The 14,287-nt window shown below is 45.6% G+C and overlaps 1 protein-coding gene across 14 annotated transcripts in view; it reads left to right on the plus strand.

Moving 5' to 3' along the window:
• Positions 1-14,287, plus strand: part of FANCD2 (FA complementation group D2) — a 206,072-nt gene that overhangs the window by 47,802 nt on the left and 143,983 nt on the right. For 13 of the 14 annotated variants that reach the window (XM_042850045.2, XM_042850048.2, XM_042850051.2 and 10 more), the window contains 3 exons: positions 8,290-8,433; positions 9,354-9,488; positions 12,874-13,005. In XM_042850045.2, coding sequence (XP_042705979.2) covers positions 8,290-8,433; positions 9,354-9,488; positions 12,874-13,005 — 411 coding nt within the window. The remainder of the gene's footprint in view (positions 1-8,289; positions 8,434-9,353; positions 9,489-12,873; positions 13,006-14,287) is intronic. The other variant, XM_042850053.2, reaches the window with a different exon arrangement.

Raw genomic sequence — 14,287 nt, forward strand, 5'->3', positions numbered from 1 at the left:
CTCTCTCTCTCTCTCTCTACATATATATGTGTGTGTGAGTGTGTGTGTGTATAAAAAATAAGTAGTCAAACAACGTTGTTTACTTTTATCTTTTGCTTTATCAGTATATTTATAATAAATGTGGCATCTTTATCTTGTCCCCTTTAATAAGATCCTGCTAGTTTTTATTGGTATAACAAGAATCCCATGCTCTGCTACAGAGTAGGGACCGAGTGGCTAGGCAGCAGTTCTGCAGAAAAGGACCTAGGGGTTACAGTGGACAAGAAGCTGGATATGAGTCAACAGTGTGCCCTTGTTGCCAAGAAGGCTAACAGCATTTTGAGCTGTATAAATAGGAGCATTGCTAGCAGATCGAGGGATGCGATTATTGGGGGGGAGGGATAGCTCAGTGGTTTGAACATTGGCCTGCTAAACCCAGGGTTCTGAGTTCAATCCTTGAGGGGGCAATTTGGGGCAAAAATCTGTCTGGGGATTGGTCCTGCTTTGAGCAGGGGGTTGGACTAGATGACCTCCTGAGGTCCCGTCCAACCATGATATTCTATGAACAGTAATTGTAGCATCCACTGCAATGGATGCAATGAGATTCTCAGCCCAAACGATGGCTTCCAGCTAAGCTGCCAGGCACCTCCTATGACTCTGACTTTGGAAGGTAGGTACTCACTCTAAGCAGGTCCTGTGGTCAGCCAAGTTTTGAGGCTCCCTCCTTTTTGGAGAAAAGCCAGATAAAGTGGTCGCAGACAATGCAACAAAATCCAAACAGTCTCTCTTTCCCCACTAAATTCTCTCTATAGAATGTAGTCTGATCTCCAGACAGAGATGCTCCTTTCGCTATTTGTCCTCACAGAGGTACCTGCGAAGGGACAACCGGTTCCCCAAGGGAAGACAGTAGGGTCAAAGTCCAGGGGGAAAATCCAGAGGGACCTCAGGTCCCCTAAAATCTAATTTATGATGAAGATTATGTAGGCCTGCTCCCAGGAGAGAAGCGAGGGGGCAGAATTTCCCATTTTTCTAGAGAAATGGTTTTCTTCAACCACAGAGAAGTTAATCAGGGCGATAGTGAGCCACGGATAGTCCCTCAAGCTGTGGGCTCCACCCCATCCATTCTTCATCCAGTCACCAGGTTTCAATAACCCTGTAAAACACAATTTGATCCAGAGTGAAATATCTCATCTTCTGAATATTGGCGTGATAGAGACTGTTCCCTCAGAAGAAGGTTTGCTGGGTTGTACTCCATCTTCTGCATTGTGCAGAAGCACATGGTGGGTATCAGAGCCATTCTCAACCTCAAAAGTCTGAACAAGTGGATGAAGAAAACAATGTTTCTGAGGGAGCCCCTGGCCTGTACGGTGTCTTCCCTGTCCAGAGGGACTTCTTGACTTCAGTACCTCTTGCAGACACATATCTCCATAGCCCCATCTGATTGTGCCATTGCAGACTTCTGAGGTTCACCTACAGCAGGAAACATTATGAGTACTGAATGCTCCTGGTTGGCCTGTTTTTTGGCTGCCAGGGTTTTACAGCGATGGTGGTAATAGTCAGACTCATGTTACAGAGAACTCACCTGTACCCTATTCTTGACAACATCCCAATCAGAACTCCATCGCAGTCAGCAGTGCAGAGGACCACATCTTGGATGTTGAATCTCCTCCAGGGGCACGGCTTCATCATCAGTGCCAAGAAAAGTTATCTGGTTCCATCCAACAGAATAACCATCTGGGAGCAGAAATAAACACCTTGATAGCAAAGGTCTACCCATCATTAGAAAGGTTTCAAAAAATCCAGAAATGTATTATCTTGCTCCAGAGATGCAGCAGGCCTACCATAGCACTGTGCTGTGCTAGGACTCATGGTACTGTGCATAGGCATCACTCCATGGGCACAATCACTCATCAGATGTCTTCAAGCCTTCATACTAAAGGTGTGGGACCATTCCCCGGAGCACATGAAAGATCAAGTATGGGTTCCAACACAGGTATTTAACTCCTTACAATGGTGGTCAGTCCATGATAATGCCTGCAAAGGCATGCCCATCTGCCTTCCAGATCCTTTAGTCCTCGCAACCAAGGCCAGCCTGGAGGGCTGGGGAGCTTGCTTGGAGACTCAAACAGCCCAGGGCCTCTGGAGCTAGGAGGAAAAGGCTAAACCACATAAACCTCCTAGAGCTGAGAGCTGTCCAGCTAGCTCTGCAAAGGTTCCAGCTCACTCTAAGGGGAAACCATGTCCTGGTTCAATCAGACAATATGACTACGTTTGCATATTTAAACAACCAGTGGGGAACAAGGCGTCCTGCACTACGTGTGGAAGCAATGGAAATAGTGAGGTGGATGTAACAGATCTGCCTTTTCCGCAGGGTGATCCACATCAAAGTGGACCTGAACCACAAAAGGGCAGATGGTCTCACCAGGCGCTGGGTCAACAAGTCCAAATGATGCCCGAATCAGGACTCAGCATTCAGACGTTCTGTGTCCCTTCAACTGACCCGTTTGTGAATCGTACAAATGCAAAGAAGCCAAAATACTTCACAAGTGAGGCAGACTTCAGAGCCATGGGCGCACAGATGCCTGATCGCACAGTTGGACAGAGGGCCTACTTGACGCTTTTCCACCCTGTCCGCTACTGAGGAAAGTGGTTCAGAAAATAAAATGAGAGCAGATGACGGTAATTCTTATAACTCTTCATGGGCCAAGGAAACCTTGGTTCACAACCTGATAGAGCTGAAACCGGAACTCCCACTCAGGTTCTGTGGAGACTGGACAGCCTTTCAAAGGTCCTGTTCTTCAACCAGACCCAAGACAGCTTCAGCTAACAGCCTGACCATTGAGAGGAAAGCACAAAAAGGTCTTGTTTTTCTTCGAGTGCTTGCTCATGTCCATTCCATATTAGGTGTTTGTGCTCGCCACATGCACCGGTGCCAGAAGTTTTTCCCTCAGCAGTATCCATAGGGGACTGGCTCTGGCGCCCTCTGGAGTGGCGTCCGCATGGCGTAGTATAAGGGGTGCCGCCGGCTCCCCAGCACCCTTGCCAGAAACTCCAACAGTGGGGAAGGAGGGTGGGTTGTGGAATGGACATGAGCAACACATCTCGAAGAACACCACTTATGGAAAAGTTAACTGTCTTTTCTTCTTCGAATGCTTGCTCATGTCCATTCCATATTAGGTGATTCCAAAGCAGTACCAACAGAGGTGGGTAGGAGTTCACGGACGTGTAGATTGCAACACAGTTCTGCTGAACCGAACTGGTACCAAGAGCACAATGTAAATCCCAGAAATCCTGTAATTCCAGCCATTCTGGACTTTCTCTAAGAAGACATAGACAGAGACCTTCAGCTGAGTATCATTTCATGTCAGGTGTCTGCTCTTAGTATTGTGCTATTTGTAGGATCGTTGGCCCTCTTGCAGACCATCCACAGGTAGACGGATTCCTTCTAGCAGTCCGATTAGCCAGACTAGTAGTCTCAGGCCAGTCTTCCCAGCATGGGACCTAATGCTAGCTTGAGGGCCCTGCCAACCATCCCTTTGAGCTTCTGACTCCAGTGTTGGCCTTTCATTTATCCATTAAGACTTGTTCCTAGTAGCTGTCACGTCTGCCAGGAGGGAATGTCGGAGCTGGCAGCCTTATCCATATGTGAGCCTTACTGAGTGTTCCGTGAGGTCAAGGTGGGGCTTGGGACACCAGCATCCTTTCTTGCTAAGGTAAATTCCTTCTTCCACACTTCCCAAGAGGCTGTGCTTCCTTTGTTTTGTCTAAAACCACAACCTCCATGTGAATGAGTAGCCTCCTCCAGGAGGCCCCCTCGTTCCCTCAGGGCAGCTTAGCAAATGGCCCCTCACCTCACCATATGAGCTTATCATGTAGTCCCTAACCATAGTTTATTAACAAAACGAATTGCAAAAGTCTAGAATGCAAAAGTCCTGAAACAGTCCATATCACCCCAGTCCATGTAGATTTTAAAACCCAGCTTCGTTCTCACTGGGCTCTTGGCAGTCCTCCTCTGCCCCTCTGCCAGGACAGTCACCCCAGCTCTTACTTCTGGGGTTCAACCCTGCTCTTCCCAGCCTTTCTGCTGGGAGCATCCCTCATTCTCCCTGGCCCTCTTATGACTCCTCCGCGGACCAGGTCTTTGGTGAGATGTCAGCACTCCCCTTCTTCCCCTGTCTTCTTCCCCTGCCTTCCCCCCCTCTGGCCCTTGACTCCAGCTCTCTGGCTTAGAGCCAGAAGGCATCTCCCTCTGCTCCTTCTGCCCTCTGGCCCTCTCTCTTTGGTTTGGGGACACCAGCCAGCAAACCCCTCTTGCTGTTTTCCTGCCTTCAGCCCTTTCCCAGGAACCACCTTCCCTCTCTGGCAGCTCTCATCTTCTGCTCTTCCTGACTGAACCAGTCTGCCTTGCTTCCCCAGGTCTCTTTCTCGCCAGGCCTCTTACAGCCTCCAGGTGCTGCCCTCTTAATTGGCCCCACTGGGGGCTCCTGGACTGGAACAGGAGATTTGAGTTTGGTTTCATTTAATGGGCAAGCTACTCTGTTATTATCCAACTGGAAAGACGTGGCACACCTTAGATGTTGGAAGAGCATTGAAAATCTCTCAAACATACAGAATCCTCAAAATCGGGCTTTCTATTTGTGTCCTCCACTGAAAATGCCAGAGACTCGTAGTTTCCAATTCCTTCATTGATAGATGGATTAGACTATGTATTGTGGAAGCTTATAAATAATCAGAGGTTCCTGTCCCAGAAGGGATTACGGTACGCTCCACAAGATCCTTAGCAACCTATAGTGTGCTATAGACCGCCAGGATCGACCCAGGATATGGATAAGGAACTATTTAATGTGCTTAGAGAAGTAATTACTAATAGAAACTGTGTAATTATGGGGGACTTTAACTTCCCGGAAATAGATTGGGGAACAAACGCTAGTAGCAATAATAGGGCTCAGATGTTCCTAGATGTGCTTGATGATCAATTCCTCCATCAAGTGGTAGCTGAACCGACGAGGGGGGAGGCCATTTTAGATTTGATTCTGGTAAGTAGTGAGGACCTCGTTGAGGAAGTGGTAGTAGGGGACAATTTGGGCTCCAGTGATCATGAGCTAATTCGGTTTAAAATACAGGGAAGGAGTAACAGAATTAAGTCAAAGACTAGGGTTTATAATTTTAAAAAGGCCAATTTTAACAAATTAAGAGGACTGGTAAGGGAAGTGGATTGGGCAAACGTATTAATGGATTTAAAGGCAGAAGAAGCCTGGGATTACTTTAAGTTAAAGATGCATGAGCTGTCGGAGGCCTGTATTCCCAAAAAGGGAAAAAGATTACCAAGCAAGAGATTTAGACCGAGCTGGATGAGCGACCGACTCAAAGGGGCGATTAGGAAAAAACAGAAAGCGTACAAAGAGTGGAAGAGGGGAGGGATCAGTAAGGAAATGTACCAAAGTGAAGTCAGAGAATGTAGAGATAGAGTGAGAAAGGCCAAAGGCCGTGTAGAATTGGACCTAGCGAGGGGAATTAAAAGCAATAGTAAGAGGTTTTACAGCCACATAAACAGGAAGAAAGCAAAGAAAGAAGAAGTGGGACCGCTGAAGACTATTGCCGGAGAGGAGATTAAAGACAATCTAGGCATGGCGCAATATCTCAATGAATATTTTGCGTCAGTGTTTAATGAGGCCAATGAAGGGATTAGGGATACTAGCACCATTACAGAGGGGCGTTCGGGATGGGGGATTACCGTATCCGAGGTAGAAACAAAACTTGAACGCCTTAATGGGGCTAAGTCGGGAGGACCGGACGATCTTCATCCGAGAATATTGAAGGAATTGGCGCGGGAAATAGCAGGCCCGTTAGCGATAATATTTAATGAATCTGTAAACTCGGGGGTGGTCCCGTTAGACTGGAGAATAGCTAATGTGGTTCCTATTTTCAAAAAAGGGAAAAAAAGTGATCCGGGTAACTACAGGCCTGTTAGTTTAACATCTGTAGTGTGCAAGGTGTTAGAGAAAATTTTGAAGGAGAAATTAGTTGAGGACCTGGAGGGTAGTGGCAATTGCGATAATTTACAACATGGTTTTACGAAGGGCAGATCGTGCCAAACGAATCTGATCTCCTTCTTTGAGAAAGTAACGGATTTATTAGATAAGGGAAATGCGGTGGACCTAATATACCTGGATTTCAGTAAAGCGTTTGATACTGTACCCCATGAGGAATTATTGGTTAAACTGAAAAACATGGGGATCGATTTGAAAATCCAGAGATGGATAAGGAATTGGTTAATGGGGAGAATGCAGCGGGTCGTATTGAAGGGTGAACTGTCAGGTTGGAGGGAGGTTACCAGTGGAGTTCCCCAAGGTTCGGTTTTGGGACCCATTTTATTTAATCTATTTATAACTGACCTCGGAACCGATTGCAGGAGTAGGCTGGTAAAGTTTGCGGATGATACGAAGGTGGGAGGCGTTGTAAATTCGGAAGAGGATAGGGATATCCTGCAGGGAGACTTGAATGAGCTTGTGAATTGGAGTGTCAGAAATAGGATGAAATTTAATAGTGAAAAGTGTAAGGTGATGCATTTGGGGATGACCAATAACAATTTTAGTTACAAGATGGGGACGCATTGGTTAGAAGTAACGGAAGAGGAGAAGGACCTAGGGGTCCTTGTAGACCGCAGGATGACTATGAGTCGACAGTGTGACGTGGCGGTGAAAAAAGCCAATGCTGTCTTGGGATGCATTAGGCGAGGTATATCTAGTAGGGATAAGGAGGTCCTGCTTCCGTTGTACAAGGCGCTGGTGAGACCTCATTTGGAGTACTGTGTGCAGTTCTGGTCTCCCATGTTTAAAAAAGATGAACTCAAACTGGAACGGGTGCAGAGAAGGGCCACTAGGATGATCAGAGGAATGGAAAACCTGTCGTATGAAAGGAGACTAGAGGAGCTTGGGTTGTTTAGTCTGACAAAGCGAAGGCTGAGGGGGGATATGATTGCTATCTTTAAATATATTAGAGGGATTAATACAAGGGAGGGAGATGAATTATTCCAGCTTAGTACTAACGTGGATACGAGAACGAATGGATATAAACTGGCCGTGGGGAAGTTCAGGCTTGAAATTAGACAAAGGTTTCTGACCGTCAGAGGGGTGAAATATTGGAACGGCCTTCCGAGGGAAACGGTGGGGGCGAGGGACTTGTCTGGCTTTAAGATTAAGTTAGATAAGTTTATGGAGGGAATGGTTTAATGGTAAAACATAGTTGTCAAGGAAAACCAAGCAATGGTAGGTAAATAGCATAATGGCTAAAAGGGGTCAGGATGGAGACTCTTGCCTATATGCTCGGGGTCTTACTGATCGCCATATTTGGGGTCGGGAAGGAATTTTCCTCCAGGGCAGATTGGCTGAGCCTCTGGAGGTTTTTCGCCTTCCTCCGCAGCATGGGGCAGGGATCTCTAGCAGGAGGGTCTCTGCCGATTGAGGTCACTAATAACAGGATTGGGGACTTCAGCAGCAGAGTCCAGGGAAGGGGCGGGGACGGTTTTATGGCCTGCAGCGTGCAGGGGGTCAGACCGGATGATCATAATGGTCCCTTCTGACCTTAAAGTCTATGAGTCTATGAGTCTATGAGTCTATGAGCAAGTGGGTTCAGTTCAGAAATTTGCAAAGTGGCCACTTGGTCTACAGTTAACATCTTCATTAAGCACTATGGCGTGGACCTTCTGTCTTCTGCAGATGCCTTTTTTGGCAGGATGGTGCTGCAGGCTTTCGAGTAAGCTCACAAAAAGGCAGGTACTTCTTTCCTCTTGAAGTTTTGTTTCATAACCCTCCCTACATCTGTTCACTGCTCGTTACTTCCCAAACATCCAGAATTGTGGGAGATGCAGGACTGCAGAATGGAAGTTTTCTTAATGATAATTTCCTTTCTGCTAGCAGGGTCTCCCACAATTCTACCCACTCTAGATGGTTCATGAGTCAAAGGTCAGATGTTAAGTGGAATTGTTACAATAGGACAGTACCTGTCTACGACTTAAAAGCATTCTTTGATCTAATGTACATAATTATTTCATTATCTCTGGAATATTTGTTAATGATATTATGCAACTGTTAGAGCTTGGGACTAACTCATTTGGCACCAAGTAGTTGCAGAAGGAGCAGGGCCAGATTGTGTGGCACCAAAATGCTGATCTGCCTCCATGAGCTGCAGAGAGAGGAGAGCAGCCGAGAACTGTGGGAGACACTGCTAGCAGAAAGGAAATATCGGCAAGAAATTTTCTGTTCTACTGCATCATGAATATATGATTAGTGATTATTTCCTCTGTGAAAGGTTCTGGACCTGATAGTTCTACTGCTAATCCATACTACAAACACCAAGAGCAGGAAGCAAATTGAGAGAGTGCTGAGGAACAAGATTCCACTGGGCTGTGTGCCAGAGCAGCTGCTACAGAGCGCCTTCCGAAATCACTCATTGGTGAGTACTGCTGCTACTTTGAGATTCTGCACACTGGGAGCATTCCCCTTTCCATCTCCTGGGATGTGGCAGATTGTGATTCAGCTCTTTACAGGTTAGAGACAAAGACCCACTTCCAGAGCTTGTCTCATGGACCTTGTCAACCTTCCTGTGGACTTCCCAAGATTTGCTGGAGAAGAACTGCCCTTCTCTGCCCCGCAGCATAGGATAGGCTTCTGGTTCTTCTGCAGATCTTAGGAAGCCCTCTTGCTCTCTATCTCCCCACCACAAATGACCCCCTCCTCGAAGGCCTGACATGCTGCTCTGCCTCACATTTTTCTTAGACTTTACATTTTTAAACCCATACCTTATTGCTAGTATAAAATAGTCTGCATTTAGATGTGTACATGTGTCTGACTTGAGTGCCTATAGCTACAAGGAGAAGGGACCATGAATGCGGACAGACAGTGCCTGTCTACAACTTAAAGTAGGGCATGAAGACTGAGCATTTGTTTGCCCTGGGGGTTTTTAGTTACTAGTTTAGCTTCACCAATGTAAACCTGAGTGTAGACTGTTGTAAACTGACTTGCATGAGTCACACAGTTCAAGTCCCGTTTTACACTGGTGCAGCGTGTCTGCATGAGGAGTTTGCACCAGTGCAGCTGTAGTCTGTTGCTGCAAAAAAGCTCTTGTGTGGACAAGTTCTTCATTGTTTTGAAAGCAAAGCAGACCTATAGAGATCACAATCTAAGTGGGAATCTGTTGTGGCGTCAGCCCATATCTAGTGAGGTAGGAGAGTTAGAGGCCAGGGAATCACCTACTAAACTAACTAGGGATCTTGTTGTCCTCAAGTTGGAGCTCATAAAATGAGGGATGGAAGCTTTGAAAGCAAATAGTAATCATGGGAATCTCATGTCTCTGTCATGATGTCTGTCTTTCAGGTTATCAAAGACTTCTTCCCATCAATCCTGTCACTGGCTCAGACCTTTCTGCACTCTGCTGATCCATGTGTCGTCTCCTTTGGCAGCTGCATGTACAAGCAAGCATTTGCAGCCTTTGACTCTTACTGTCAGCAGGTATATTTTGAAATATATAATAGTATATACTTTTACAGGCTGCAGATCAAAGTAGGGACATTAAATAAACCTGGAGATCAATGAATCCTCTACATAGGAGTTACAGATATTTTCACCTTGTTTTGTACAATATCTTTCACTCAAACTGCTTCTGAAAATGCTATATAAACTCAATAATGCAGATACAAAGTTAAATAATAAATGGAGGAACAAGTTGAGGTGTAAGTAGGGGAGAACATCCATACTTTCAGTTTATATGAACTGGGATGGTGAGTCAGGGAGCTGTTTACAATGGCAGGAGCTGCAAAGAAAATGACTGTCAGCAGTAGTGCCAGACTTCAAGGAATGACATAGAGGAGACCAGCACTAAATTAAGTAGAGTGAACAGACAGAGAAGCTGATAGAGAGAAGGTCCAGGAAAGCAACTGGAAACCCATGGAGGGTTTGTGAATCAAGAAAGTCAATTTTGAACTGTATCTGGTATTGTTAAGTGCTGAAGGCTGGAATGTCATTGCCTCAGTAATGCTGTTCTGGCTGCCCAGTGCTTCTGTCCTTGGAGAGCCAATATTATCGGTACTAGCAGCAGATAAGGCAGCCTGCTAATTCAGCAGACCTTTACTCATAAAGAGAGACCACAGGCCCGGTGTAGTGACAAAGGCCCTTGACTAGGTTTATTGCCCTCAAGGCACAGTCCTAGTGCCCTGGCTCTACAGGTACATTAACACGTGAGTGCCCAGGGGCAAGGAGTAGCTCAGTCACCAGCAGGAATCTCTGCTGTCCACTAGGCCACACAAAGAGGTAAGGTGAGATACCCTGACATTTATAGACTGAGACAAACAACTGGGATAAACAACTTAAACACCACCTTACGTGTTTTATGACATCTGTTTATTACCTGCCCTTGTTCCTGAAATCTCAGACAAAACATCCCTATTTATTATTTTGTCAAATCATCTTATCTTGTGCTAGATTGGGATGTATCTGTACTAGCTGGAATATATTTATGTGCATATCTAGTGCCTAGTACACTAGCAACAACTTTGTCAAGTTCATGGACTGGGCAGTGAACTTGTAAGCATCTGCTTTAATCCATGGCCTAGCTTTGGTTCACAGCCTCTGGTTCAGGCCTTAGATCTTGCACCAGGCCCAGTGCTCCAGGCTCTCTCTCTCTCTCTCTTCTACTACTAATACTTCTGGAAATGACTGAGAAGTCAGTGAAGCTGTGTGAGATTGGAGGTGATCTACTTTCACTTGAGGCAGGGAGCAGCATTCTGCATGTACCGAATCTAGAAAGATGAGACATGGGAAAGAGTGATCAGGAAGCCACAGCAGTGCAAGCATGAGTGCAGAAGGGAAACAGGCAATTACATATAGAACCAAAGGCTTTTGAAGGACTGGATATCAGGCTAAAGGATAAGGCCAAGATTGGGGACATTAGATGTGCTCTGAACTGAGAAGGGAATTAGAAGAGATGCAGTTGAATTTCAAGATGACTTTCTGGTTTTGAAACATTTCTTTATGTGAACAAATCGGAGACAAAACCACAGATTTTCTTGTTCAAGACTGGCAGAAATACAGGTGTCAGAAGAAATGTGCAGTTGAGTACTGCAAAGGACAGGTTCAGATGATCGAAAGAGAAAGCAGATATGAAATCAGAGAGCTAAGAACTGAACTCTGTGGGTAGTACTTAGGAGGATGAATTAGTTACTATTTGTATAGCACTTTGAAGATAAAAAGTGTTCTATACAAGACATGCCAACCAAGTATTTTTGTGATGGGGCCACTTGGGACACAGAGCATCTGGATAGGGATGAGTAGGACCATGGCAGACGGGAATCATATGTGATGGGTTCCCCCCGGGGTGCCACCTGGAACTGGGGTACCACTGAGCTCACTGATCCATCAGCCTGGGCTCCCTCTCACGCTGTACTGCTGTGACAAGCTGCAAAGCCCTCCAACCTGCACTTTCACCAGTATCCATATAGGTAGGGGCACACCCAGCTGCAGTTACAAGCAGGCTTTCTGACCAGCCTGTGCATAGGAAGGCTACTCACAGCTCCTCAGGCACGCACCCCCTCTGGAGTAGAAACCCCAAATTATACAGTTTTACGCTGCAAAGAGAACTGTACAGTGTAAGCTCATAAAATTCACCTCCTCCCTCAATGTGGAGAGGAATACACAACAGGCTTTTGCCCCTGAGTTATGATTCCCACACACTTCACTCCAACTCACTGGTTTAGATAAAGCAAAAACAAGTTTATTAGCGACAAAAGATAGATTTTAAGTGATTATAAGTGATAGCAAATAGATCAAAGCAGATTACCTAGAAAATAAACAAAAACACAAACTAAGCTAAATACACTAAATAGATTCAATATGAATAGTAGATTCTCACCCTAAGAGATGATACAAGGAGGCTGCAGATTCTTAAGGGGCAAGCTGCACTTGCTTTACAGTTGGAATCCCCAGTTGTTTTGTTCACAGGCTAAAAATCCCTTTAGCCTGGGTCCAGCACTTCCTGCAGTTAAGTCTTTGTTCCTCAGGTGTTTTCAGGAGTCTTCTTGTGTTGGGAGCAAAGCACACCAGATGATGTCGCTCCTTGTCTTATATAGCTTTGCATATGGCGGGAACCCTTTGTTCTCAAAGTTTGGTTCCCAGACCAGTCTGTGGAAAAATACTGACATCCCAAGATGGAGTCTAGAGACATGTGATCTCATCACATGTCCCACATAGCAGCCATCACACACAGGCTGTTTGGAGTTTTCACAGGAAGGCTCACCAGGTGGGAGATAAGCTTCTCCTAAGGCCTATTGTTTTTTCCTAATGACCCATTGCTCTGAATAGGCCCTTCCCCACCCACTATCTAGACTGAAAGCATTTTGTCTACTGGGCGTTACCCAGGTGTAACTACATTTGAAATACAGATACATAGTCAATATTCATAACTCCAGATACAAAAATGATACATGCATACAAATAAGATAATCATGTTCAGCAAATCATAAGCTTTCCAGTGACACCTCACATGACTTATCTTGCATAAAATACAGTATAATTGTCATAATCATATCATAATAATATCACTGCGAAGAATATGGGGTGCAGTGTCACACCATATACAACTGCATAGCTATGGAAGCAGTCTCAAAGGATGGAGTAATCCACAATATTAAAGCTGTACTGAGCCCAAGGCAAAAGAGATGAATTCTCATCTAAGCTCATGGATCCCTAGCCCTTTCCTTTAATTTATGATGGACTTGTTATTTGTTTGTCATCCTATATGGTGTAGCATATACTTTGTTGTTGTCCCAAGGGTCTTCTGGTACAGAACAGATATTTTTCTATTTGCTTTTCACTCTTGGTTTCTTGTGGGTTTTTCCTTCAGGAAGTTGTGAGTGCATTGGTGACTCATGTTTGCGGTGGAAATGATGTAGAAATGGACATTTCTCTGGATGTGCTCACTGACCTGGTGACTCTGCATACCTCCTCATTGATATGCTATGCCACCTTTGTGAAGGTAGTGTATCTGCTTGTGAATGGTCCACACTTAGGGCTTGTCTATAGGAGGAGTTAGTGTGTGGAAAGCTGGGTGTTGTAACAGGGTAGGCTGTCTCCTGGGCACCCCATCATGGCCAGAGGTTGCTCTACAGTGCCCTTCGTTTCCTCTGTTTCAGGGTCCCTCAAAAATGCCACACCATCGTTCTCATCCAATTACAGCCTTTCTTGGGAATCTGTTTTTTATTAACACAGAGTACCAAAAACAAATACAAAAAAGTCTTCCACCCAGCCTTAAGCTGGGTACAGCCCCTCCTTTCTGAGGTACTGCCCCTTCCTGGTCTCAGAGCAGCTGGAGAAAATGCAAGGCCTGACTTGACTTCTCCCAAAAGAATATCAAAACTTTCGGCTGGGTCTTGTTACCCAGCCCCAACTCCTGTCCTCGGGGATGACTGCAGATACCCTCTCTCCCTGAAGCTTTTCTCTGCGGTTCCCCTTCCAGCCCAGGTACAGCCCTCGCACCTCTAATTAGCTCAGCTGGGAGCACCTGCTCTAGCACAGGGCCCAGCTGTCCTGTTACAGGTGTAAATCTACAGCACTCCAATATGTCATGCACTAACTGTGTGGACCCTGCTGCTGCACACTAAAAGTTCTCTAGTGTGATTTGACCTACTGCTGTTTCATGTTGGGGATGAGAGCTTGGGAGTATAGGGTAGTGGGAGGATAAGAATAGGGGTGGGGATGAGGTAGGAGCCTGGGAGGCGATATGGAGAGGATGCAGGAAATGGAGGTAGGTGTGGGAGACAACAACAAGCTTGTGGCATGGGGAGTGCAGGGCCAGAAAGATCTAGAGCACATTCCCATCTAGAACTTGGAATTGAACCCAAGAGTCCTGAGTCTCTAGATGTCTCTGCTTTCTGGCAGATAGCTCTGAAACCCACGGGCAAAGTGTGTGGCTCTCATCTTCCTCTAGTGCCTGACCCACACTGAGGATAACAACCTATTGATGCTACCAGTTTCTTCGTTAGCACAAGTGATAGAGGTCTGTGCTGTGGATCTCAAGATCCAAATCCTGTGATGACCCAAGTTGGGGGATCAATATGATTCCTTGTGATGGAATTTCTGTTTTTTGTGTTTGTTAAAAAATACAAAAAACAAATTGCATTTTTAAAAGAGTTGGTAAAAGAACATTAAGGTTATAAAGTCCAGCCCTCAAAAGTTAAAGTGTCAGAAAAAAGGTTGCCCATGCAACCTTAATTTGGTTTCCTTGTGCATATACGTTATAATGGACTTGGCTAACAGGG

Source organism: Chrysemys picta, chromosome 7 (genome assembly GCF_011386835.1).
Source record: "Chrysemys picta bellii isolate R12L10 chromosome 7, ASM1138683v2, whole genome shotgun sequence".
Taxonomy (NCBI): domain Eukaryota; kingdom Metazoa; phylum Chordata; order Testudines; family Emydidae; genus Chrysemys; species Chrysemys picta.